We start from the raw sequence: 27,581 nt of genomic DNA on the forward strand, positions 1-27,581 counted from the left end.
TGTACACAGCAGTTACCAGAACAATTAAGAGAGACAAAGTTCTCCAACACCTCGATCATCTTTGGTAGAGAGCTTTGGAAGAGACAAATACAGTCTACTTCTTCGGACTTCCTAAGCTGTGGAGTAAGGGATTCAGTGTCTGTGGCTGTGAAATGGGGTCTGAGAATTTTATCCCATCAAACTGACAGGGCAGTTTTGAGTTGGGCAACAGGAATTGTAATACTGGGGCAATATTTGCTTGTCATCAGTTTGACCTCTTCTTGATGTGCTCTTTTTGACCCCACTGATTCTCCCTTGATCCCCATATAAGGTGTCCCATTCCCCCATCCAAACTGACTCACCACCAGGAATTGTCCTCTGTTCTAAAGGGGCTCAGCCAGTTTCATTGGCCTTCTGTTCAGCTTCCCTCCATCTCTTATCCCCAGTTCTCTGTAAATCCTTATTCCTTCTTAAAGTATTCCCTGATTCATGGAAATGAAATGATCCAGCTTAGTTTACAAAACCAGGAAATTATTCCTCTGGACCAGAGAGAGCGAGAGAGAGAGAACAAGAAAGAACAACAGAAAACCCAAACAGAATATATACAGGGAAGACAGATCTATTCGGCATTGTTCCCATTCAAATGGAAACCCCATGGGGAGAGGAACTGCATCTGTGGAATGTATAGTGGATTTCTTTCACATATGGGCACTCAGTAAACATTATTAATGAATGATAATGATTTGTCAAGTGATTGAAATTGTTTCAGGGCAGGAACAGCGAATGAAATACGGAGACATTCTTCTTTCTCATGGGGAAATTCCTAGGCAGTTCATCCAGATGTATTTTCTTTGGGGAGCTGTGAATTCCTTGTGTGTCCAGCTATCACTATATAATTATATTTTACGTTCTCAGTAATACATATCATCATTATATGTATCATCATTTTATGTGTATATATACAATACCCCATACATATATATGTACACATGTATATATTTATATGTATAAAATTAAAGTGTAGAACTTCCAGTTTCCTGTCCGGCATATAAGAAGCTTACAAATTGCAATTCCATCCTAACAAGTAAAAAGCTGAACAAACTGAAAAAGCAGGTCTCCTTGGATCCGTAAGGGAAGCAAGGTCACAGAGCAAACTACTGTCCCCAGAATTGGAGAAACTGGCTTCAGGAGAATGCAGCTTCACAAGGTACCAGAGCAGAAGCCCCCGGCAGTGCCGAGGCAGGGAGACCTGAGCTGTCATGGCCAAGTTGCCCGAGGCGCAGAGTGGGCACGTCTGCAGTTGAAGATCCACAGGAACCAAGTCGTTGTCCCCTGTCCCTCACCTTCTGGAGCTTCCCCGAGTTCTCACAGTGAATAATGGAGAAAAATCCCCTCGTGCCTCCTGCAGTGGGAAGAAGAAAAGGGACCATTTTGAAAGAGGCCAGAGCACTCTGCTCTTCCTAAAAAGGTCACCACCTCTCACCCCGCTGCTGCTTTGCCAGCACCTAACTGACCTGGGGGAAGGGAAACCCCTTCACCAGCCCACTCTAGCCATCTCCCGGTCCACTTAAGATGGGCATGGAAGGGAGGACCGAGACAAATTTGTGAAGTTTAGCTGAGGGGCGCAAGCTCACCAAACTCTGAGGCCTGATTGTATTCTGTAGAATAGACCTTCCCACCACACACTCGTGGCCTCTCTATGGTAGTTCCTTTTACCCAGTCAAAGCCGCTATCAAGAAAACAATATAAGACATACTAAAAGGCAAATAGGACCAGGCACGGTGGCTCACACCTGTAGTCCCAGCACTTCCAGAGGCTGAGGCGATGGATCACCTGAGGTCAGGAGTTCGAGACGAGCCTGACCAACATGGAGAAACCCTGACTCTACTAAAAAAAAAAAAATATATATATATATATATATATACGTGTGTGTGTGTGTGTGTATATATATATACACACACACACACACACACGTATATATATTAACTAGGTGTGGTGGCATGCACCTGTAATTCCAACTACTCAGGAGGCTGAGGCAAGAGAATCACTTGAACCCAGGAGGCAGAAGTTTCAGTGAGCCAAGATTGTGCCACTGCACTCCAGCCTGGGTGATAGAGTGGGACTCTGTCTCAAAAATAATAATAATAAAGTAAAAGGCAAACAACACAGGTTGAAGAGACAGAGCAAGCTTCACAACCAGACTCAAAGACAGCAGAGATGCTGGAATTATCAGGCAGGAAATTGAAACTAACTCTGATTAATGTGAGGGGCTGTAATGGATAAGTAGGCAGCACGCAGGAACAGGTCGGTGATGTAAGCAGGGAGATGGGAATTCTTAGAAAAAAACAGATCAAATGGCAGAGAGCAAAGCATAGTGATGGAAATGAAGAATGCCACTGATGGGTTTTGATGGATTTGTGGACTGGACACAGCTGAGGAAAGGCTCTCTGAGCATAAGTTTATCTCAATAGAAACTTCCAAATCTGAAAAGTGAAGAAAAAAAAACCACACACACACACACAGAATAGAATATCCAAGAACTGTGGGACAGCTACAAAAGGCATAGCGTGTGTAATGGGAATACTAGAAGGAGAAGGAAGAGAAAGGAAGAGAAGAAGCATTTGAAATTATAATGCCTGAGATTTCTCTAAATTAATGTCAGACACTAAACCACAGATCCAGGAATCTCAGAAAAATGCCAGAAAAACTAAACCTGGGCATATCATTTTCAAACCACAGAAAATCAAAGATAAAGAAAAAATCTTGGAAAGAGCCAGCGTGAAAAAAGTACATTACCTCTAGAGGAGCAAAGAGAACAGCATCTGACTTACCTGCAGAAACCAGGCAAGCAAGGAGAGAGTGGAGTGGGATGGAAGGGTTGAGAGAGAAAACTCACCAACCTAGAATTCTTTAATTATCCTTTAAAAGTAAAGGATTCAGGGAATTTGTTGCTAGTAGACCTGCCTTGCAAGAAATGTTAAAAGAAATTCTTTAGAGAGAAAGAAGATGATATAGGTCAGAAACTTAGATCTACGTAAAGAAGAAGTGCAGAGAAGGAATAGGTGAAAGCCCAATAAGTACGTATTTTTCTTATTCTTAATTATCTAACAGATAACTGTTCAAAGTAATAGCAACAATGTATTATGTATACTTAAATATATACTTATGTATAAGCAAAATAAGTGACAACAATATTACAAGGGATGGGAGGGAGGAATTAGGGTTATATTGTTATTATAAGGAACTCATAGTACCTGTGAAACAGCATAGTGTTGTTTGAAAGTGCACTTGGGGTTGGGCACAGTGGCTCGTGCCTGTAATCCCAGCACTTTGGGAGGCTGAGGTCAGGAGTTCGAGACCAGCCTGATCAACATGGAGAAACCCCTGTCTCTACTAAAAATACAAAACTAGCTGGGTGTGGTGGCACATGCCTGTAATCCCAGCTAGTCAGAAGGCTGAGGCAGGAGAATCGCTTGAAGCCGGGAGGTAGAGGTTGCAGTGAGCTGAGATTGTATCATTACACACCAGCCTGGGCAAAAAGAGCAAAACTCTGTCTCAAAAAAAAAAAAAAAAAAAAAAGGCTGGGCGCGGTGGCTCAAGCCTGTAATCCCAGCACTTTGGGAGGCCGAGGCGGGTGGATCACGAGGTCGAGAGATCGAGACCATGCTGGTCAACGTGGTGAAACCCCGTCTCTACTAAAAATACAAAAAATTAGCTGGGCATGGTGGCGCATGCCTGTGATCCCAGCTACTCGGGAGGCTGAGGCAGGAGAATTGCCTGAACCCAGGAGGCGGACGTTGCGGTGAGCCGAGATCGCGCCATTGCACTCCAGCCTGGGTAACAAGAGCGAAACTCCGTCTCAAAAAAGAAAAAAAGATAGAAAGTGCACTTGGATTGCTGTAGATGAGTTGTACATGCAAACTCTAGGGCAGCCACTAAAAAAGTTAAAAAAATTTAAAAAGACCAACTGATACACTAAGAAAGGAGAGAAAATGTGTGCAGTGGCTCATGCCTATAATCCCAGCACTTTGGAAGGCCAAGGCAGAAGGATCACTCTAGGCCAGGAGTTCCAGACTAGCCTGAGCAATGAGGTGAGATTGCTCCCCGCCCTGTCTCTACAAAAAAATAAAAAATTATCTGGGCGTGGTGGCACATACCTTATAGTCCTGCTTGGGAGGCTGAGGTAGGAGGATCCCAGGGTGAAGCCAGGAGGTTGAGGCTGCAGTGAGCTATGACAGTGTCACTGCACTCTTGCCTGGGCAACAGAGCAAGACCTTGTCTCAAAACACACACACACACAGCCCCACAAAAGGCAGCAGAAGAGTGGAAGACAAACATAGGAACAAAGAATAAGAACAACAAATAGAAAACAGTAGAAATATGGTGCTGTTAATCCAGCTGTCAGTCACCACATTGAATGTCAGTGGTCTAAATGCATCAGTCAAAAGAGATTGTCATAGTGGGTCAAAAAACAAGACCTAGCTATACGTTGTGTACAAGAAACCCACTTCACACATAAATTGTGTTTCTGTGAGGTCACTTTGGGCTGACCAGCAAAAGGCACAGTCCTGAGACATCAAGAATAACCCAGAATCATTATCTTTAATAATATAAGCATAATTGCCAGGCGCGGTGGCTCACGCCTGTAATCCTAGCACTTTGGGAGACCAAGGCAGGTGGATCATGAGGTCAAGAGATTGAGACCATCCTGGTCAACATGGTGAAACCCCGTCTCTACTAAAAAATACAAAAATTAGCTGGGCATGGTGGTGCGTGCCTGTAATCCCAGCTACTCAGGAGGCTGAGGCAGGAGAATTGCCTGAACTCAGGAGGTGGAGGTTGCAGTGAGCCGGGATCGCACCATTGCACTCCAGCCTGGGTAACAAGAGCGAAACTCTGTCTCAAAAAAAAAAAATATATATATATGTGTGTGTGTGTGTATGTATATATATATATAAGCATAATTATAATCTTGCAAGTATTTTCATGGGATTGAGATATAAAGAATACAGTGAGTTTTCACAGAACACAAAGGAAAAGCTGGTGCATCTTCCTCTCAGTTCATGCTAATCTACATAATCAGGGCTTGTTTTGCTTCTCTTTTCATTTTCCTATTCAGGTTCAGGAAAGATAGTGGTTGTTTGTGCAGCGGTCATTTACTTTTATCAACTTAATTTTATTTCTGGTGTTTTTTTTTCACTCTGCCTCTTCTCTCCTCCTCCTCCCATTCCCTCTCCTTTTCCCCACGCTTCTCCTCATCCTTCTTCCCTCTTCAACCCCACGCTCTCATATGCTAACTAAGAAACCACTTGGTTCTTTATAGCTATTGAGCATAGCTCATCCTAGAAGTTTGTTTAATGCTCATTTTACTCTGTGTCACAGAAAAGACCATTGCCAAAGAGCAGAGCCACTTTTGTTGAAGGCTGTGCCACTCACCTAGAGTCCCCTGAGCAAAGGAAGGGAGGCACACACAGAGCCAAGGGAGGGCAAGGGGCACCGCATGCCCACTGTGGAGCCGGCATCTACCTTTAGAGGTGCACCCCTTCCCTCAGACCCACTGAGCTCCTTCTGCAAGGAAGCTTTTCAGACAAGAAGGATGGCTTTATGATGTTCAGACTCTCCCTGAGAGAACCAGCTTTGCTGTTGTTGTGTTTGAAGTTGAATTCTTTTTCCTCTCTGGTCTGAACCCCTCCCAGCTTTGTCTAATGTGATGTCCTGTCCAGAGAAGACCTGTTGTCCTAGTTTGCGTTCCTGCAGAAGCCCACCCTGAAACAGTGACTCAAAGGCAAGTAGATTACTTGTGACCTGAAGGAGCTGCTGATCAGAGAGTGGGAAAGTGAGACAAGGAAGGGAAGGCAGCCAGTCAAGAGTGGGTTATCACACTGGTTATGGCTGTGGGCCATTGGAGCCCAACCTGCTGGGAACTCAGCCAGGGTAGAACACGTGTCCTTATACAATGGCTCCCGTCTGTCCCTGGTTGAGGGCTGTTGCAGGGAGCCCTCGTCCCTGGTACCTCCTTCCTACCAGGGTGGGCAAGAGGGTTTTGCCAAGAAATACAGGAGCCGGTGGTTAGAAGGTGGGGTCTTGTGCCTAAGGGTGAAGGTGGGAAATGTGGGTGGGCATGGCTGCGTGCTCTGCCTATAATACCTGCCTGCTGAGCTGGAGCTGATTTCACACTGTGTGGTTCCCTGTAGGCTTTCCTGGATCTGGTGGTGAGTAGAATGTCTAGCATTTTGTCTGGTTTTGCAAGTGAAAAAAGTGAGGTGGGGGGAAGGGCAGTCAGGTTCAGGATGAACTGAGCAGAGCAGAACAGAGCCCAGTGTCTCGATCACTTGTGCCTATTTTAGCCAGAGCATACACCAAATAGTCAGTGAATGAATCTTTGATGACATGATCATTGAGACCGAGTGACAGTAATTCTCCTCCATCTCTCTTGATCTTCTTCCCTTTGGTGGTCTCCCAGGTGGTATGGTAATGATGGGAGGAGCAGTGATGGTTTGGACCAGGTTGCCCAGTGTTGCCATATAACACAGCTCCATCTGCCCTCGTCTGCTGATCCTCCGGTGAGCGGATGCTGCAGGACAGTGGCAGGTTAAATAGGCCGTTATTGTCCAGAGCCCTTGCCCTGGGTGGCTTGTGTTTACCACTAGTGATGGTCATTGCTATCATCGCTATGACTGCCTGACTGCATGGTCCTTCAGCCACTATTTTAGAATCTTGTGTATATCTTGTATGTTATATACATTCATGTATATATCCAAAAGCATGCTTTTGCATGGTACTAGGTTTAAAACACTTCTTTTTCTTCTTTTTTTGCTTTGAGACAGAGTTTCATTCTTGTTGCCCAAGCTGGAGTGCAATGGCGCGACCTTGCCTCACCACACCTCCCAGGTTCAACCAATTCTCCTGCCTTAGCCTCCCAAGTAGCTGGGATTATAGGCGTGCACCACCACACCTGGCTAATTTTGTATTTTTAGTAGAGACAAGATTTCTCCATGTTGGTCAGGCTGGTCTCAAACTCCTGACTTCAGGTGATCTGCCTGCCTTGACCTCCCAAAGTGCTAGGATTACAGGCATGAGCCACCGCACTGCACCTGGCTGGTGTAAAACACTTTCTTAGCAGAGCTTAAGCAACACAACTCAGCAGCTGCATAAACAGAGATAGTGCTTTTGAAAAAGACACTTAAAATATCCTAATCATGCATGTTGTTTATTTGACTTTAAAATGATTACCTTGGGACAAGGACACAGCAGTTATCAAAGAGTGACTTTTAAACATACGCTGCATTTAATAGATTTCTCATGAGCAAGGTTACTGCAAGATTGTCCCTCTCCCATTTGAATCCACTACTAATAGTTCAATCTGTCTTCCTCAAGTAAGAATCAGCTGAGCCTAATATACTGAGTGTAGGTACCAACTCCAGATCTTCCCATCTCCTTGTTCTTCAAGTATTGATTGAACACCTACTATATATCCAGCACTTTCCTGGGTGTAGGGAGTACCAGAATGAAGACAGTTCTGTGCTCTACTCCCTGGAGACCCCACCACCCCAAGCCTATTACTTCTATGAAGTGCTAAGTTCCTTAACTACAAATTCCTACTGAGGTAATTCGGCAACTTTACCGCCAAGGATGGCGACAGATGACGGAAACTACGGGAAACAAAAGAAGTAGCAGTCACATTTACGTGGGGGAGTCAGGAAAGGCTTTAGAGGGGCAGTGAAGAAAAATGTAGGATTTATATGCAGATAGGTGGGGAGAGAGCATTTTAGGTGAGAGTATGACAGTTCATGCACGCTAGTGTTGATAGAGGAAGTGTTTTAAATGACTATGAGGTGTAATTTATGTACAATAAACTGCACTCATTTAAAGTGCACAATATGGTGAGTTTTGACAGAGACATACCCTCATAAAATCACCACCACAGTCACAATACAGAACATTGCTTGGCTCCCAAGAGTTTCCTACTGCACATTTGCAACCAATGCAGGGTATGTTTTAGTGCAAATAATGTGCCTCTTTCCACACAAGAACATTTTGATTTGGCTTTTGTTTGTTACAAAGTAAGATGCACCAGGCACCCTCATCCTTAGGTCTGAGCCCATATGGTACTAGACCACCAAGTGCAGAGGGCTGCCCCATTCCCAGAGTGGGTGTGGTATGTCACAGGAGGAACCGTGACTGCAGGCGCTCAGTGCTGACGCGCATAAGGGTTGGGATGGGGGGCAGTGGAGAGGAAGACAGGGCCAGGTTATTGAGGGCCCTGGGCAGTGTGCTCAGAGTCTAGATTTTAACCTATCAGCAGGAAGGAGCCCACTGGAGATTGTGACTAGGAAGTGATAGAATCAGATTTGTACATTAGAAAATTCAGTCTTGGGAACTGGGTCGAAATGAGAAATGATGAGGACTGACTTAGGGCAGTGGCGGTGCAGGGAGGGACGGAGAGGAGATGATGCAGTCAGAATTCAGAAGGCAGAATCCACAGGGCTGGGACAATCCTTTGAGCACAGCGGGTAAGAAGAGAGAGAGGAGTTATTCATAACTTCCAGGCTGACTGTGGTCAGTCAGGCAGTGTCTTTTATGGAGGCTATAAATCTGGGCAAGTAGAGTGATTTGGGAGGAAATATGTTTAATTTTGGGCTCCTATGTCTGTGGGATACACTAGTAGGGATATCTAATAGTTGGTCTGTGGGTCCAGGGGTCTGGGCTGAATATTTGAGGGTCTTTAGCATTTGAGTGACACTTCAGCTAAGGAAACTGACTCAGAGCCTTCCAGAGTGCAAGGCACAGTGCTAGGAACACAAAGGTAAATGCTAGCACTGTCTCATTTACCACTGAGGCATTCTCTGAACCCTAGACCAGGTTAGGGCCTCCTGAATGGGGTTACATTAGTGCCTGGTGCTACGTTTCTTATCTGTCTTCCCCAGAAGACTGTAAGCTTCGTTAGGCTGAAACCAAGGTCTGTTCAACCTTGTCAGCTGAATGCCAACCCAGCCACACACAACTAGGGGGTCCTTCTAAGGATAGCAGTGACATAAGGAGGATGTAACAGTGCAGGGCCAGAAGCATCAGTACCAGAGCCTCAGGCAGCCGAGGGGACACAGAGGCAGCAATGGAAGGCTGCACAGTGTTCATTCAAGCCAGGACGTAAAGGGTGAGGAAGAGTTCTCCAGTCAAACAGAGAAGGAAGAACATTCTAGGTCCCTGGGTACAACATACAGAAGTTGACAAAAGAGTGAAATGGTTGTGTGTGACCAGAGTAAGAGGCTGTGATCAGGAGGATGAGATCAGGCAGGAGAGGTAGCGTGGGTGTAACTGGGACCCCTGTAATGGGGTTGGGATTTGTTCTTCAGGAAACAGGAAGTCAGTGACTTTGAAACAATATAGTCTTATGATCCTATGACATTTTTAGGATGAAATCTCTGGGGATAGAATAAAGAGATGGTGAAACTTGCCCCCTGAAAAATGCAGTTTTGGCCAGCACCCAAGTGATTCTCCTGTGGGTCATCCAGAGAGCATACCTGGAGGAACAGCCATGTGGATGGAGGCTGGGGCAAGGGGAGGCTGGTGGCAGGGATGTATGTGGAGGCTAGGCTGAGGGGAGGCTGGTGGCAGTGGTATGGGTGGAGACTGGGGTGAGGGGAGGCTGGTGGCCGTGGTGTATGTGGAGGCTGGGGTGAGGGGAGACTGGTGGCACTGGTGTATGTGGAGGCTGGGCTGAGGGGAGGCTGGTGGCAGTGGTGTAAATGGAGGCTGGGCTGAGGGGAGGCTGGTGGCAGTGGTGTATGTGGAGGCTGGGGTGAGGGGAGGCTGGGGTAAGGGGAGGCTGGTGGCAGTGGTGTGGGTGGAGGCTGGTGGCAGCAGTGTGGATGGAGGCTGGGCTGAGGGGAGGCTGATGGCAGTGGAGGCACCTTGGGAGGCACGGACAAGGACAGCAACTGAGAGCAGGTACAGGCCACCCTGCTAAGTAGTCAGAAAGTTTGCAGAACCTTCTTTTGAGGGATCTCAAATTCAGGTTCTCAAATGCCCCAGAGTATCATGTTCAGAACCTCAGGAAGCTTTGCGGTCCTACGCGGAGCCTGCCTGAACAACTGGATGTGGGCAGGAGGCTGTGGGAGCCGGCCATGCCAGCGGAATCCCACCTTACTCTGGGGACTTAATCTGGTCACAGCCCCTGGTGTCCAGAGGGTCATTTCAGTGCCATGTGAGTATTACTTTGGCTATTGGAAAGGATTTGGTAGGAGTTTATTTTTATTCTTGATAAATTTATTTTGAAATAATTCAAAATTATTTTGAAAGTACTGTTTAGCAAGCAATGAATGAACAAATTGCTCCTGAACTAGATGGAGGGATCTAAACACATCATCTAAGTACAACAATGTCTGAAAAACATCTATGCTTGTCTTTTATTTGCCCTTTAAAGTCTGTGCAAACAAATGTGAACAGCCTCAGGACTCTAAGAATAATATTTTTCTATGGATGTGTATGGACAGACAAACAAAACCTCAAGGGAGAAAAAAACTTCTATTAAAATAAAAATAAAGATCCCCGACAGCTTCATCCTCCTTTGCTCACTGAGTCTGCTTTACTTAACTTTGAGATAAAAGTAGGTTGGTTGATTGAGTTGAACAAAAAGAAAGTATTTATGTCTGTGTATCTAATCTATCTCTATGTAATCTATCTTATCTGTGAGACAGATAAGATAGGTCACATGGATAAGATAGATTACATAGATAAGATAGGTTACATAGAGATAGATGCTATCTATCTGGTTTTGAATATTCCATATTCCAGTCCTAAGTAGTAGATCTGCATCCCTGGGGTTAATGGTTCTTTGAGCAAATACTGACACTGAGCCGCTCAGGATCCCCAGGGAAAACAGCATCTTCCTCATTGGTCAGTGATAATCCTGTGCTCACAGCTCTACCCGCCCTGGGAACCTCCTGTCTGAAGCCCCTGCAGGACTCTGGGGTCCTCCGAATCAGCCTCTCCAGCTCCAAACCACTGCAGTCCTCGCCTCCGGAGGTTGCTGTTGGTTTCCGCCCATGCTGTGGGTCAGGATCTGCAGCCCACAGGCGTGGGAGTTTAGGAAAGGTACCTGGTGACTTATCGGTAGGAAAATAGAGAGTGGTGTGTGCGATCGTGTTTGAAGAACAGTCGTGAGAGGGCCACTGTCTCTGTGGTAGCGTCCTTAGGGAACCATCTTCACCTGGATCCTGGGGTCTGCAGGTTTGGCATGAACTCTGAACTCTCTCCCTCTGCAGGATCTTCAGTAGAAAGATCCCGTCCTGAGTAAATGATCAGAAGCACTTCTCTTGCTGATGAAGCCTGCCAGCATGTGTGTTTTTGTCAGCACTGAGATGCACATGACAAATTGTGTCTCAGCACAGACCAGCAGGTTTTTTCTGTTTACACTTAACTAGCTTTGGACAGTGGGAGGAAACCTTAAATATTTCCTTTTCTTCTTACAAACCCTTTATCTAATAAAACAAAATTACTGCAGATGAAGTAGGGAGTGATTCAAATTGTCATTTAAATCAAGGACCTGGTTTGGTCTGGCCTCCCTGGGAGACTTTTTAGCTTGTGCTATGCTGGTAACATCTGTATAGACTAAACCAACCAGGGCAGAAGGCAGGGTGGCAGTGCCCATGGTGGGGTGGCCAGTGTGGGGGCAGGCAGCGTTGGTCACTGCGTGCTGGGTTGGCCCCTTACTCCTCATATTTCTGTATCAGTAAAATCAGGTTGAAACTGACATTGAGAGCAGCTTCCAGAAGGCGGGGAGAGACCAAGAGGGCAGCAGCGCAGACAGAGGCTGTCACCCTCTGGGGCTACTGCTCTGGGACTGAGAAGGAATTCAGTCTTGAATACATGTTAACCTCAGTTCCCGCTCCTTATCTGGACTGGCTGGCTCCCTTCTGCGCCAAGAATCTTAAGCCCAGCTCTGTAAAGCAGCAATTCCCAACTGTTTTCCCCTAAAATACATGAGACGAACTCCCATGGGGCATATCTAGATTGCAGGCCGCGGCACAGATAAATCAGGCTGCGGGTTGGGAGCAGTTCCCAGTAAAACCCCACTTTTTTCTCTCCCACTCAAGGAAGCAGACCTCCATATGAGTAAGCGGGAGACGTAGCTTGTCGCCCTAGCCCTTGGCTTGGGACTCGGCCTGTAAAAGCTGCCAAATAAATATTTACTAAGTGAAAGATAGCCCTGAATCCACACTAATTTGTATTTTTTAAAAGTCATTCATAAACTTTAGCATTTTAACTATTAGTTAGTAATTAATCCCAGTCAACTGGTAGGATTTTGTGATTGTGAAACTATTGCAGTGCCTTGGTCAGCAGGAGTATTTGTTAGCATTTTTATGGGCTCTTAAAGTCGCCTTAGCTGTGTCACTGATAAAGCCAGCCACAGGCTTTATCAGTCCTGCCGTTGGCTGTCAGCGCTTGGTGGATAAACTCCTCATCCTTCCCAGGGAGAAACTTCTAGCAATGCTTAAGCAGGAGGCCAGGGCAGAAAGAATCTTGATGCTGCCTGCTTACCATAGACCCTCTGGGGTCTGCCCTGTGTGGACAAATGCTTCATTTCAAGATCTTACACAAATCAAGAGCAACGGTCTCCTAGCAGCGCTGAGTGTGGAGCGCTTACCACCTCACTGCTGTTGGAACTCTGGAGACAGGATGCAGCCCCTCTTCGGGGGAGGGCCGTGGGGTTAGGTGAGGATTCAAGAGCTTCTCTTTCCCTTGTCATCTAGTTGTCCTATTCTGGGGGAATTTTAAATAGGATTTTATAAAGGACTTACATATTATTTTAAAGAGCAGTCTTAAATAGGCAGGCATCTTTTAATAAAAATGGTTTTTTAACCCTGTGGTGTAGAGACTGCCAGTCAAATACAGTGATGGTCATTATCAGTCACCTGCCCACCTCCAGCCTGGAGGAAACAGAGTGCAGAGTTAGAATGGCAGCTGGGAGAAGCCCAGGAGGACTCTGAGGGCAGGGCAGGGTGAGTGGGGAGCTCACAGCAGGAGTGCAGATGCTGACTTCAGGTGGCCAGGCATGGAGATGGCAGGCAAAACAGGTACGTATGCCCCAGAAATGATGAGAAAAGAGTTAACAGGGATCACTTAGAAATCGGAAGCAATATAGCAAAGGCTAAAGATATTTGAGCAGGAGTTTGGCGTAGACCCTGGATATCAAGAGCATAAACAGAGGAGCTAATGACAACACTACAGAGAAGCAAGGCTCTGTTGCCCTCTGAAGTTACCCCACCTAGTGTGACTGGGAGAAGCTGATACTTCTTTTATCCGTGGACTCAGGGCATTTCCCACCTATTTTGGGGATGCCAGTTCAACACAATGAACTGTAGACTGATAACATTTCATCATTTGGTATAATTTCCTTCTCTTTTTAGACTTTGAACAAAATTTTATTTAATTGGAAAGCACATATTTTGTACTTAATTCTTATTATGTTCATCTCATTTTTTGAATTATTTAGCCACCTCTAATGAGACTCTGAAAGATGACTACATTCCACAGTACTAACGTTTTCTATGGCCCTGAAAGACCTGAGATGCATTGTTGCTACTATTTTATCAAATTATTGTTTCCAAAATGCTGTTTTACTCTTCTAGTAGGAAGTGTGATTTTTAAAACAATGGATATTGGCTAGGCGCTAGTGGCTCACATCTGCAATCCCAGCACTTTGGGAGGCTGAGATGGTGGATCACCTGAGGTCAGGAGTTCGAGACCAGCCTGGCCAATAATGTGAAACCCCGTATCTTACTAAAAATACAAAAATTAACTGGGCGTAGCGGCGCGTGCCTGTTGTAATTCCAGCTACTTGGGAAGCTGAGGCAGGAGAATCACTTGAACCTGGAGGCAGAGGCTGCGGTGAGCCGAGATTGGGCCACTGCACTCCAGCCTGGGTGAGAAAGCAAGATGCCGTCTATAAAATAAAAGAGCGGATATTTTGGCCAAGTTGAAGAATGATGATGAAGACTAATGAGGATAAGCAAAGAACTAAACAGGCATCTGCACAGTGACTCAGGATGTGTGTCCGTGAGAGGCGGCTTCGAGCAGCTCTCCCTGTAAGGCAGACTTCTCTCATGGTTCCCTCCTCATTCAAAGAGGCCACTGGGGCTTTGCTTTAGAGATATTCTGTTGTCTCCTCTGATGCTCATGACTGTATCACTTCACCTTTCTAGAGGTGCTCATCTTCATCTAAAGTAGGGTGAAGCTTGTTCACTCCTGGAGAAAGCTGTGACATTTTTGGGACAACGAGCCAGTATGCTTCAGTGGGCCTGTCGTTATCTGGGGAGGGGGCCCCAGATAACACACTCCTACTTGCTTTCTTTAGAGAAACTACATGGTCCCCTCTTCCTGTAACACTCCCCAAAAGAAGTAGGAAAGCCAACATAAAATATGAATATGATATTTGCATTAAGTATTAAATATAATACCTTAAATGTAGTATTTGTGCTTCACCCAGTTCTCAATTGTTGTTTTTTTGTTTTTGAGACGGGAGTCTTGCTCTGTCGCCCAGGCTGGAGTGCAATGGTGCACTCTCGGCTCATCGCAAACTCCACCTCCTGAGTTCAAGCAATTCTCCGGTCTCAGCCACCTGAGTTGCTGGCATTACTGGTGCATGGCACCATGCCCAGCTAATTTTTGCATTTTTAGTAGAGACGGGGTTTCACCATGTTGGTCAGGCTGGTCTCGAAGTCCTGACCTCATGACCCACCTGCCTCAGCCTCCCAAAGTGCTGGGATTACAGCTGTGAGCCACTGTGCCTGGCCCAGTTCTCAGTTGTTTAGGGGTCTTCTGAGGGGAAACCAAAAATGTCAATAAAGCAAAATATATCAATAAGGCATTCATACTGACAAAAACAAAACCAGAGGTTTTTAAAAAATCTGGGCTGGGCACAATGGTTCGTGCCTATAATCACAGCACTTTGGGAGACATGGTGAAACCCTGTCTCTACAAAAACACAAAAATTAGCTGGGTGTGATGGCACATGCCTGTAATCCCAGCTACTCCGGAGGCTGAGGTGGGAGAATTGCTTGAACCCAGGAGGTGGAAGTTGCAGTGAGCCAAGATCGCGCCATTGCACTCCAGCCTAGGTAACAGAGCGACACTCCATTTAAAAAAAAAAAAAAAAAAAATCTGTAGTTATCAATTTTTTGTTGTTGACCAAAAGTATTTCAGGAACTTTGAAAAAACGACCTGAAAATTATTACTCGGGCTGGTATTTAGTTTGAAATATATGCTGATTTTTAACTCTCAGAGCTGACCCTTGATCATTCCAGGGTGAGTTTAGGAATTTGTAGTCATTTCCTTTTTACTATTTGTATACATCACTAACCAGCTGGGATTAGAATGAGCAGTCTCTTGATGCTGAAACAGAATGATGAGAACGCAGGGCTGGCCTGAAATGTTCATCCTCATTGATTAATCCTTAATGAACACTCATGCACAGATGACATCAAAGGTCCTTTGCAATTTACAGGGAAGCCAGACCCCTTCCATTCTTAAGGAAGGCTCCAGTAGACCGGCACACAGAGTTAACATTTTAGGTTCCAATAGACCGATACACAGAGTTAACATTTTGTATTTTTATCCATGTTTTGCTCCAAGATTAAACATTAGGAGTATTGTGGACATTCGCTCAGTATTGAGGGAAAGTTGAATGTGTGATCTAGGAAGAAGGCTATCTGGTGACCTCTTGCCCTCCAAAGCCTGGGATGCCCAAGTGAATGCCCCCAATCTTAGCAATGTATGGACACAGAGCGAACTCTCCCCTCTGAAAACAGACCAGAGGTTAGAGGTTAATGAACGAGTGCTATCTCCACACTTGGGATCCTGTTCAATAGCGGTTTTATAAATAAGGGCTTAAATGGGGTCAAAATAGGACCAGCGTATTGCTTCCAAACTCTCTACATCATTTTGAAGCAATCGTTTTCAAAGATGACATTCTTCCACCAGGGAAGAGAGAGACAAAGCTCTTGTGCTTGGAGAACTGGATGGCTACTCCTGACTCCATGTGTCTAAAAGCAGGACCAAATGGAAAATAAAGTCGGGGCGGGTGGGTCCTTGCTGCCCCCTATTCTTCTCTAGTAATCCCTTAAAAAATAATTGCAGACCCAAACCTCTGGCCTCCAGCACACTTTCCACTTGATTAGAGGCCTTTGTGAGGCAGGGAAAGGGACCTGCAGACTTGTATATTGTGCTGGGCCTGAAATGTCCAGCTGGGATTTTTCCCATCAAAGGGGGATTTTAGTAAAACCATTATCCAGGGCTTAGGGGAGAAAAGCTGTTGAGCTGCAAGTAAGGGGGTAGATTAGCATTAGCGGGCTTATTTTTTGGCACCGGGAAGAGTGGGAAGGTGTTTGCAGCCACTTGCTCACAAGTTCCTTGGTTTCTCTGCAAGTTCCTGGCAGGTGCAGAGGTAGGAATGGATACAGGAGTGGGAACTAACAGGCTTGAAAATGGCACAGGGAGGCTTTATCTCTGAGGCATCAAGTGGAAGGCAGCCCAAATCAGGAAGGACTGCAAGGTGCTGTTGATACCTACTTCAGTGTGTAGACAGCCACGGGACTGGCCTCATTGCTGTTAGGTATGGCCACGTCACCTGGAATCTCCCATCTGCAACACACTCCACCCCTCTTGACAGTCTCCATAGACGGCGATCAGAAATTCAAAAAGTGGGAAGTGGCCATGTTGGAGTCCTTTAAAGGGCAAACGGACACCTGTAGGCTGGGGAGTGGGCACCCTGGTAGAGGCCAAGAGCACAGAGGAAGTTAGGAAAGCAGCAGCAGTGGCTGCCAGCCTGCAAATCAGTGTCCGGGCTGTGTGGATTTGCAGACTGAGCCACGGGAGCCTCTTGGGGTGAAGGTTTGGGGAAGGTCACCTAAAACCGAAACTTGGTCATCTTGGGATTACTGGAGCTCTCAGCTATACCTTCCTCCACAAAATGGAGCCCAGAAACCGGATCACATGGGTTGGATGGAGAATGCTGAGGCCAGTAGAGTAATTGCTGCCTGATGGGGCCATGTGAGGAATGTCAGAGCCGGCCTGCCCCGGAAACACCTTTTCCTGTTTGTCCCTCTCTACACTGTTGCTCTAGCTTGTCTTCCCAGCAAAAACGGGGTACAGGTTAAACAACGTTGGTCCTGACTGCTGTGAGCGTACAACTAGAGTGAGGGCTACATGTCTCTGCCCAGGATATTTTCAGGCTTGCAGTGCTGTCACCACAGAGGTCCAGTCACAGGAACATCCTCATGCCAGCCTGGTGGCCACATTTGCAGGAGATTTGTCTAAAGTCAAATTCAAACAACCACAGGAACTGGGCCTACCTTCTTGAAAACAAAGCCCAGGGCTGGGCGCGGTGACTCACGCCTGTAATCTCAGCACTTTGGGAGGCCAGGTTCGGCGGATCACCTGAGGTCCGGAGTTCAAGACCAGCCTGGCCAACATGGTGAAACCTCGTCTCTAGTAAAAATACAAAAATTAGCCAGGCATGGTGGCACACACCTGTAGTCCCAACCACTAGGGAGGCTGAGGCAGGAGAATCGCACCCAGGAGACAGAAAGTGTAGTGAGCTGAGATTGTGCCATTGCATTCCAGCCTGGGCAACAGAGCAAGACTCCGTCTCAAAAAAAAAGGAAGGAAAATGAAGTCCAGCAAAGCTGTTCTTGGAGGCTATGAATCAAGGAGCAGCCCTCCCATTTCTTCTGAGGAGCAGCTTCAGGAACCAGTGCTCACACATTCCCCTCACTCAGTTCTCTTTCCGGCTCCTCAGCCAGCCGGGTTTTCTCCTCCTGGGCTTTGTGCGGGATGACACGTTTTCTTTTCTTTCCTCTACAGCTTGTATTCTCTGTTTGGGGTGTCTTCCCTGAATATGTATTTTTTTTTTTGAGACAGAGTTTCACTCTTGTTGCCTAGGCTGGAGTACAGTGACCTGATCTTGGCTCACCACAACCTCCACCTCCTGGGTTCAAGTGATTCTTCTGGCTCAACCTCCCAAGTAGCTAGGATTACAGGCACGCATCACCAGGTCTGGCTAATTTTTTGTGTTTTTAGTAGAGACAGGGTTTCTCCATGTTAGTCAGGCTGGTCTCAAAACTCCTGACCTCAGGTGATCTGCCTGCCTAAGTGCTGGGATTACAGGCATGAGCCACTGCACCCGGTATAGCCACTAAGAATGGTGTATTTCAGCTATTATTTTCCAAAAGTTGCTCAAGGGAGATCTGCTTTCGTAAGACTTTTCATGAATGGTGCCAGGAATGTAATTTGCCTCATGCATAGGCCCCAAGTCCCTGAAACTTTTCCTTTTGCATTCATTCTCTAACCAAAAATGACTTCTGTATTACAGAGCTTATAAGCTGTGGCTTCTCTGGCCAATATGGCTTGGTAGAAGCAGCCGCAGGGGATAGCCACCTCCATCTTTTTGCCCCACTTCTATACCTGCCCTTCCCACTCTCACTTTGATTCCCTGAGGCCAGGCTGTTGAATGCCAGGAGGGCAAGACCCAAAGGCCTCTCCTGCCCTCAGCTTCTCTCTTCTTGTGCCATTCTATGGGATCTGGCCATGTTGGCTCAGAAGTTCTTTTTGTTTTAAGTTCTGCTACCTTGTCCTAATGTCAGTTTCTGTAGGAGGAATTTAGGTCATGCAAGCAACTTCTCTTCTTCATCAGGGCTCTTACTATTTTCATCTCCATAGACTCTTAGATTTTATGAAGATGTCTTCATCTGGACAGTAAAGATACTCCTTTTAATAATAATAAACATAATCCTAAAAAATTTTAAGTTGTTTTTCCTCAAAGGATCTCTAGAATTTTTCATCACAGATGGATACACTTTTGATTTTTCTCTTGTAATAATGATAAAAAACAGCTCATTTTTTTCTGGCTGTTTAAATTGATACCTCTGTGTATCACTAAAATTTTCCCTATTTTTTCATTTTTCCAAACTCCCCAGAAATGGCAATCTAACAAGGATTTGTATGAAATGTCTTTTAAGAAGAATTCAAAGATTAAAGCTGAAAAAAAAAAAAAAGCATTACAAGTTGATGTTTGATTCTCTTAGCTCTGAAAGCAGAGAGCTGCAAAATAACACCTGGCTCTAGGGAGTAACCTCACTGATATTTTAAAATTTAGTTTCATCTTTTCCAGGAAGTGAGGTTCCTCACTTGTCAACTTTTATGCCCTGAGGAAATACTTTGGGGGTGCGGGTGAAGGGGAAAAGACAAGAGGGGATTTGTTAGATGGGAGGAGGTTGTGGGTCCCCACTGGAAATAGCTTCCAACTCGCAGACAATGCTGCCACCTACTGACAAAACACGAGGCTTGCAGACTTTGTGGATTTCTCCACTTTCTAGCATCCATAGTGGAGAACAAATATTTAGTTTTGCATTAACCATATTTTATTTTACTACCTTGTATTGAACCCTAAAATCATTTTCATAAACTTGGAGTAAAGGAAAACACAAAGTCAGACTCCTAGCTATTAATATCTCCAGTACTGGTTTGGATATGCTTCATAGCTGCTTAATAATGGGGAAGGTAAATTGTGTGTAAGAGGGTTTTGTTGTTGTTTAGAGCGTTGGGGAGGCTGAGGAACAGTACAGGAGACAATAACAGTTTTCCAGCCCTACCTTTCAATAATCTGTACTGCTTGACTTTTACCTCTTAACTCACATAAGCCACATAAGTGTATTTTTATTTCTAAAGTAAGCAGTTGTAGGCACCTTATTCTCAGCATTTTGGGAGGCCCAGGGGGGAGGATCACTTGAGGCCCAAGAGTTGGAGACCAGCCCACACAGCATAGCGAGACCCTGTCTCTAAAAAAAAAAGAAAAAATTAGTTGGGCGTGGTGGCACATGCCTGTGGTCCCAGCTACTCGGGAGGCTGAGATGGGAGGATTGCTTGAGCTCAGGAAGTCAAGGCTGCGGTGAGCTATGGTCACACCACTGCACTTCAGCCTGGGGAACAGAGCGAGACCCCAACTCTAGAAATAAATGAAGCAGTGATGAAGCTGTTTGCTGCTAAACCTTTGTCTTACGTTAATGAGTTTCTGCAGTTCCTCTTGCGATTCCATTGAAAATTAGACTTTTCTATATGGGGAAGAGAGAGGCCAGCTGCCTTCCTGTGGATCATGCTGTTCTGATTGTTGACATCTGACCCTGAGCACAATGGCAGGGCATCTGTCTCAAGTGCACAGGCGTCATCTAGGGCTGGAAGAGCCAATCCTCTATCTACTCTCAGCTCTGGAAACTTGAAGACCTTCTCTGCTTTCTACAACAGTCAGTTGTCAGTGGATAAAGTTCAGGGGGCCACAGAACTTAGCCATCCTGTTTTTACAGATTCCTGAAAACTGGCTAAATTCTGTGCATTTGAAACAAATTAGAAGAGGCAGAAATTGTCACTTTCATCTTGTCATTTTCATGTCGTTTAAGACACACCTACTAGCCATCCTTTTTTCTTGTAGTTCACAGCAGTGGATTTTTGGGCAATGAAGTTAAGGTTTAAATTATTGAAAGTAGAAATGGTTGTCTTCCATCTAAGAACATTAAGCATTTATTTGAGGGGCGTAGCTGTTGCAGTTTCTCTCTCTCTTATCATGTGTCCAATGTTAGCCTCAGTGATTTTTCTAGATATTCTGAGAAATAGCAGGACTAAATTTTTTGGCTCCTCCCTGTTTAGTGACCACTTCTCAAAAAGCCTTGCCTTGGTCTGGAAAAAGGTAGCAGGTGTGTACATAAATAATGCCAGTTTGGGGTCAAGATTTCCTAAGGAGAAATATTATGAACCTTGGTAGTAAATATTTCCTCATGTCCTTTTTAGATGAGAAAATCAGTGTTTTCCAAGCCATCTGAAATAATTCCACATTAATATTCATGAAAAATTAATCTGGTCTCAAAGACCTGTTTTCCCCATAGTCCAGTTCCAGTGTCTCGGATCCATGATGTAAGAAGTAATTGTTGACACACCGCTGTGTGGTAGGTCTGATCCTTCTGGAGGGTGGATTACTTAAATGGGGGAGTAACAAACATAAGAAGGTGCCTAATATTAACAACTTAGACCCTTTTCCTCTTTCTGGACAAGTGGGATTTGTAACTAAAACATCTGTGAAGTCAAGCCTTTTTACCCTTGAATGAAGAGAAAATAGCTAGAGTTTTTGCAACTCGATTCTATTTTATAGAAGGATTGTGTGGCAGATAGTGATAATCTGTGAAGTACGTGTAAGTTCTTAAGCTTCGAAGCTAGCATAAGCATGTACCAGCATTAGTACTCCGCATTACTACATGTGACACGGCAGTGTTTTGGAAACTGGCTCAGATCCTCAGGGCAACAGGCAACAGATTTACCCAGTACCTTATGGACTATTTAACAACCTGTACTAGCCTTCTGGTTTCCCGAATAACCTTAGATAATGCTTGCAAACATATCTAGGTTTGTATAATGTAGTGCATAGTAAATAGTAATAACTTTTGGCACTTTGGGTTTGTTTTTTGTGTTTTTTTTACTCCTAGTGAAAATAATATGATTTGGTGGAGCACCTTTAAAGAAACTTTTTTTAAGAGGCTGAGGTGGAAAGATCTCTTGAGCCCAGGAGTCCAAGACTGCAGTGAGCTCTGATCATGCCACTGCACTCCAGCCTGGGCAACAGAGACAGACTCTGTCTCAAAAAAAAAAAAAGACCAAAAAAATTTGTTTTTTTTAAGAGATGGGGTCTCGCTCTCACTCAGGCTGCTCTTGAAATCCTGTTAAGGGATCCTCCCACCTCAGCCTAGTGAGTAGCTGGGACTACAGATGTGTGCCATGCCTGGCGTGGTGCAGCATGTTTCTGAAGAGAGACAGGGTGGTGCTTTTCAGTGCCTCTGTGAGCCGTCTTCATGTTGGTCTCCTTCTGTGATGGTCATTAAGTCTAGAGCAGCCCTGGTTCTAAGACTAGGTTCTCCTCTAATTACCCAGGCAAAATCTTTTCCACTTTGTTAAGCATCTTTCCCCATTTATAAAAGCACCATATCTGCCAGATTTGGGAAAACAGAAATTTTGAGACAGAGAAACCGAACACTACGTTATGAGTGAATTCTTCAGCAGGTCACATTCACATTCCTAAGCTCGTCTCACTTGGGTGTCTGCTGCCACTGCTGCTGCAGACCCAGTTCTCTTCTCTGTAATTGAGACTCCTTCATTTCCACTATCACAAATGCAAGTATCCTTATAAGTTTGTTATAAGGATATATAGCATTTGTTCCTTAAACAGTAAAGTAGAAGAGTAATGAAATAACAGAAACTTAAGTCTTTTTTTTTTTTTTTTTTTTTTTTTTTAAAGAAAATACATGCACTTTTCTGGGTTAACAAATAGCAGGCAGAGGAATTCCACTTCTACTGTTTTATTGGGAGGGGTGTTGAACATACCCCACTCTAGTGCTGTTCAGTTAGGATCTCAAGCTCACTTTCTTTTGCAACTCAACTGGAGGACTTGGCTTTACATACAACCAAATATTCTGGATTGGTAAAGGCAACTCCACCAGGCAAAAATCAGTGCAATCCCTGGAAAAGAGGAAAAGACTGAAACTGATCATTTGTGGACATTTAAATTTACCAATTGTCTAGAAATACTTGTTTCCATACAAGAGCTGAGAATATAGGCTCTTATTCCAACTGTGCACTTACCTTTGATACTTCATTACATAAATTATTAGTATCTGGTGCTGATCTAAATATGCATGTACCATGTTTTATAACACTTTTAAAAAAATTTTAACTTGCTGCCTAATATTTGAACAAGTATTGACAGAAATGAGGTAAATACGTAGCCCAAGCCTAAGCTTAGGTTTGAATGCAGCTAATTTCTAATCCTGTGCTTTACTCATGATCCACATTATTTCATCAAAAAGCCTCACCCCTCTGACTCCTCAGGGGTTCATAGTGGCACAAAATTTAGGTCTTGCCCTCTACTAAAGGGATGGAATTAACTTTTAAATGGGGTGATGTTTGATGCAGGGAAGAGAAAGAGAACAGAGAGAAGGAACCACTAGATGACTTACTATAGTCCCTCCCTTTCTACCGCAGAACAGAGCAAAGATCAGAGGCCAGGGCTTTCCCTTTCATAGAACTGGGAAGACAGTTGTCAGAAGCTGCATGAGGTCTTGGTTTTGTTTTACAAATCTGATCTTTTAATCAAGAGGTTCTTATTCTTTAGAAACACAGTGGTCCCTAGGGCCACTACCCTTTCCCTTTGAAAACTTGAATTCAAATTCTCTAAGTCAAAAGTGAAAGGTTTTATTTATATTTTAAGACCAGCACCTATCTAGTGACCCCTTCAGGAAAGCAGCAGGATTTGGAAGCTAGGCCATGCTTTAATTTACACAACACTTGTCCTAACATAAGAGAAAGTTCGTACCTTTCAAAAGAAAAAGGAACATTTGCTTTCTTATATCTTGGCTGTTCAACTGAATTATAAAAGAACCTGATCAGTTTGAGTTTTCTGAACTATTTAAGGATACACTGATACTGGCTTTCAGTTTTAGTAAATATTAAGTTGGACAAGTTAGAGGCCTAGCTTGGGAGCAGCGGCAGCTCTCTGAGCCCCCACAGGTACATTTGTAGATAATCTTTTTAGTAAGAACATTAAAGGGCTACGCATGATGAGACTTAGAAAAAGAAGGGAAATGAAGCTGTCCCTTGACTACCCAGTTTCTGTTGAGGTTTATTACTTCTAAATGATAAGGTTTACACAAAGTTTACACTATGTTTTTTCAGTGCTCAAGTTTCAGCAAATACCTGAACCAAGGTTGTTATTTTAGAACCGCCCTGGAGTGCCTTTCAACTTTTGTACCACCACATAAAGTGTACTATCAGCTCATGTCCTTTAGCTCTTCCGTATTTTTTTTTTTTTTTTTTTTTTTTTTTTGGGACAGAGTCTCGCTCTTATCACCCAGGCTAGACTGCAGTGGCGAAATCTCAGCTCACTGCAACCTCCACCTCCACCTGACACCCTGGTTCAAATGATTCTCCTGCCTCAGCCTCCTTAGTAGCTGAGAGTACAGCTATGTGCCACCATGCCCAGCTAAATTTTGTATTTTTAGTAGAGATGGGTTTTCACCATGTTGGTCAGGCTGGTCTTGAACTCCTGACCTTGTGATCCACCCGCCTCGGCCTCCGAAAGTGCTGGGATTACAGGCCTGAGCCACTGTGCCCAGCCAGCTCTTCTATCCTTTAATGCATTTCTCCCATTCCTGTGGGTATGGTGGGGATCAACCTTTCATACCACCAAGAATCACCCTTATTCCCTTTGAAGTAGTGCCCTATGGCATAAGCTTGTTCATACGGTGGTTCAAACAGCTACCATTCATTTCTATGAGGGTCATCTTACTGGAAACCAAGGTATGACAAGTAACTAAACCTTCTCATCAAGCAGAAGTGAGCTGAACTTGAGAAATGGAGCCTGGGCCAGGCAGAGTGACTCACACCTGTAATCCCAGGACTTTGGGAGCCCAAGGTGGGCAGATTGCTTGAGCCCAGGAGTTTAAGACCAGTCTGGGCAACAGGATGAAACCGTTTCTACAAAAAAAAAAAAAAAAAAAAAAAAGCCAGCCATAGTGGTTGGTTTGTGACTGTAGTCCCAGCTACTCGGGGGGCTGAGGTGCGAGGATCACTTGAGCCTGTGAAGTCAAGGCTGCAGTGGGCTGTGACTGATTGTACTACTGCACTGCTGCCTGGGTGACAGATCAAGACCCTGTCAAAAAAAAAAAAAGAAAAGAAAAAAAGGAGGAAGGGAAGGAAGGAGGGAGGGAAATGGAGCCTAGGTTTGAATCCTGGCTCCCACACTTACTGGTTGGGTAACTTACCACAGGCATTATGACTTCTCTGGAAAACAAGGATAATACCTGTTTCAGCAGGTTGCTTTGAAGATTAAAACTAGGTGGAGGTTGCCGTGAGCCCTGCACTCCAGCCTGGGTAACAAGAGTGAAACTCCATCTCAAAAAAAAAAAAAAAAAAAACAAAACTTACAAGTACCTTGTAGAGCACACATAGGTTCTCAACACATTAACTGCTTTCCATCCAAAAAGGCTGAGAGATCTGCAATTGACCTTCACTAACCACTCTGTGTAGTTTATCATAGCTTATCATCGTTTCCAGAGAAGCTCCAGCTCTATTAAGTATGCCTCATTCAGGATAACTATAGACCCATGGTCTTAACTTTCAAACATTAATTTGCCAACCTTTAGTCAAGCTTATTTTTAACATTTAACATAAAAACGAGACAAAACAGAACAAGCTTCAAGTTACAGGTGGTAGGATTATTTTGCATATTAAAATGAAGAATATGAATACAGAGCCTAAGACTTAGGTGCTCACATTTTTATCAGTTGAATCTATACAGCCATGCAGTCTCTTGGAAGAAAAACAGACTAAGAACTCACAGCTTGTGTAACCTTTATGAGTTGTGTCAAATGCTAAATTAGAAAGCTGACCCTAATTCAGAGTCCCTACTTCTTAATAGGCTTCACACATTTTTTTTTTCCAGGCATTAAGCACTGTAACCTAAGTGGGAAGAAAGAGATCCACACCTTCCCCAAAGAAACACAAGATGGATCTAGTGTCAGGCTCAATTAGACCCAATTGTGATGGCTCTCCAAAGAGGAACAATGCAGCTTTTGTGATATGCTCACGCAGAAAGCTTGGACATTTTACAAAACAATCTTATCCCAAAGAGAAACCTGGGTCCTAGCCCTCTTCCTGGAAAGAGGGGTTGATCCAGGAAAGTTTTATACCACTCTTATCAGCTCTTGCTGAGATCGGTATTTTTTTGAAAACAATCTCAGAAACAACCAAGACCAATGTGAAACCAGGAATATGAACCACTCCTCTGCTGGAGCATTCATACCCATAGGTCTCCACAGCCAAACCACAGGATGTCAGATTATTTCGTTATTGTCTACCAAAGGGAACTCTTTGCTGGAATTGCTGGTATTCATTAATCTGCCCTGGTTTCAGTCTAAAAAACCTTGACAGAGTGAATCCAGTGGCCAGCCTTGGCTGTTGGAAGTGCTAAAATGCAAATGTGCAAGAATCCTGGCCAAGCTCCCCATCCCCCAGGAAAGTGCTTCCTTACAGCCGGGCCTGGAGGGGAATGTTAAAAAGAGGGCTAGAGCTGCCCTCCTCCTTTCCACCAGGACCCTCACTCACACTGGGAGATTCAGTATGCATGACTGAGTCGGCAAGCACGCAAGGACAGTGCTCTTTTTAACTTTTCTGAACAATGGCTTCAGTCCTTCCACCTTCACATCCTCCCCACACCCAGGGCAAAGAAATCCATCTTTCTTCCCCACATCCACATCTCATGATCCACTTTTTCAACATCACCCCTAGATCTCTCTTTTACCCAAAGAAAAACTGACCACTCGGGGAAACTGTGACTTACATACAAATCTGGTTTTTAAAAAAGTTTCATTTTGTTCAATTTTTTAAAATTTCCACGTTGACAGTTTAAAGCCAAAAATTATATAAATCTCCAGTCTAATCACATTTCTAGAAACAAAACATGGAAGTAGTAAACCTTATACAGAATAAAATTTTACCCATGAGCTGACTCACCCTCACATAGGATGCACCAAACTCCACCTTGCGTCCTCTTAGAGTATACAAACAGCACCTCCTACCTTGGCATGTACCCAAGCACACAATGCCTTAAAAATAATTCGCAGATACAAGGCTGTTTTTTTTTTTTTTTTTCAAAAACATACTTCATATTTCCTCTTTTATTATATAAATATCAGTTTAACCTTTTACTGTAAGAATATAAACGTTTTAAGAGGATCTTTGTTATTATTTATACAAATTCACAAACAGTACAATTAATTGATAAAGGTCTCTGGGTTTCTTTTAACTCCATGGTCTCGCATGTTGCTGTGGAGGATTCTAAAAAAATAAACAACAAAAATCCAACAAAAATATACATCCTACTCAAAAGTGATTTCTTTAAAGCCACAAGTCCCAATCCCCACCAAAGTAAAGAAAGTCATCTATTCCTCCATTCAGAAACAGAATTTTTTTTAAACCCACAAACTCTCATTTTGTTAATAGAACAGAGATAAGACATGAGCTTCATCACAGCCCTGGGGCTCTGCAGGCCAGCTCTGCTCCTGCTTCCTGTGGAAGCCGCACTGTGTGACCTTTTAGTGGGGAAACGTGGAAGAGGATGAGGGTAGGACAGAATTTGCATATATAATCATCATTTTCGAGAACAATCTGCATCTCAAACAAAAACAACGGTTCAGCTCTCATTGCGCCCACGTATTTGTGCTATAAATTAAGTCAAGCTTTAGAAACAGGTCCTCACATCCCAATGGACAAGGAGAAGAAAGAAATTATAGCCAGAATGTGGAAGTGGGGCACACTGGACGGATGGAGGCTGGGAAGAAGCCAACACAAAAAGACGGACAAACCCAAGGGCATCTTTCCAGTCTAGGCACAAACATGTTTCAGTCTCAAAATATCTCTCTTGTAGAATTCCAGGGCTTCAGAAAAAAAGTAAACTAAAACGAGGTAGCCAGACACATATATGTATATATATATATATATAATTTATATAT

At 44.3% G+C, this 27,581-nt stretch overlaps 2 protein-coding genes across 4 annotated transcripts in view; one reads left to right on the forward strand and one right to left on the reverse strand.

Moving 5' to 3' along the window:
• The window catches only part of WNT5B (Wnt family member 5B), a 122,713-nt gene that overhangs the window by 41,451 nt on the left and 53,681 nt on the right, over positions 1–27,581 (forward strand). The window lies entirely within an intron of this gene.
• FBXL14 (F-box and leucine rich repeat protein 14) overlaps positions 583–27,581 on the reverse strand; it is a 29,629-nt gene continuing 2,630 nt past the window's right edge. For all 3 annotated transcript variants that reach the window (XM_009003401.5, XM_003733703.6, XM_009003400.5), the window contains exon 2: positions 583–1,381. In XM_009003401.5, the coding sequence (XP_009001649.1) occupies positions 1,319–1,381 (63 nt within the window). In that variant the 3' untranslated portion in view covers positions 583–1,318. The remainder of the gene's footprint in view (positions 1,382–27,581) is intronic.

The sequence above is a fragment of the Callithrix jacchus genome, chromosome 9, assembly GCF_049354715.1.
Source record: "Callithrix jacchus isolate 240 chromosome 9, calJac240_pri, whole genome shotgun sequence".
Taxonomy (NCBI): domain Eukaryota; kingdom Metazoa; phylum Chordata; class Mammalia; order Primates; family Cebidae; genus Callithrix; species Callithrix jacchus.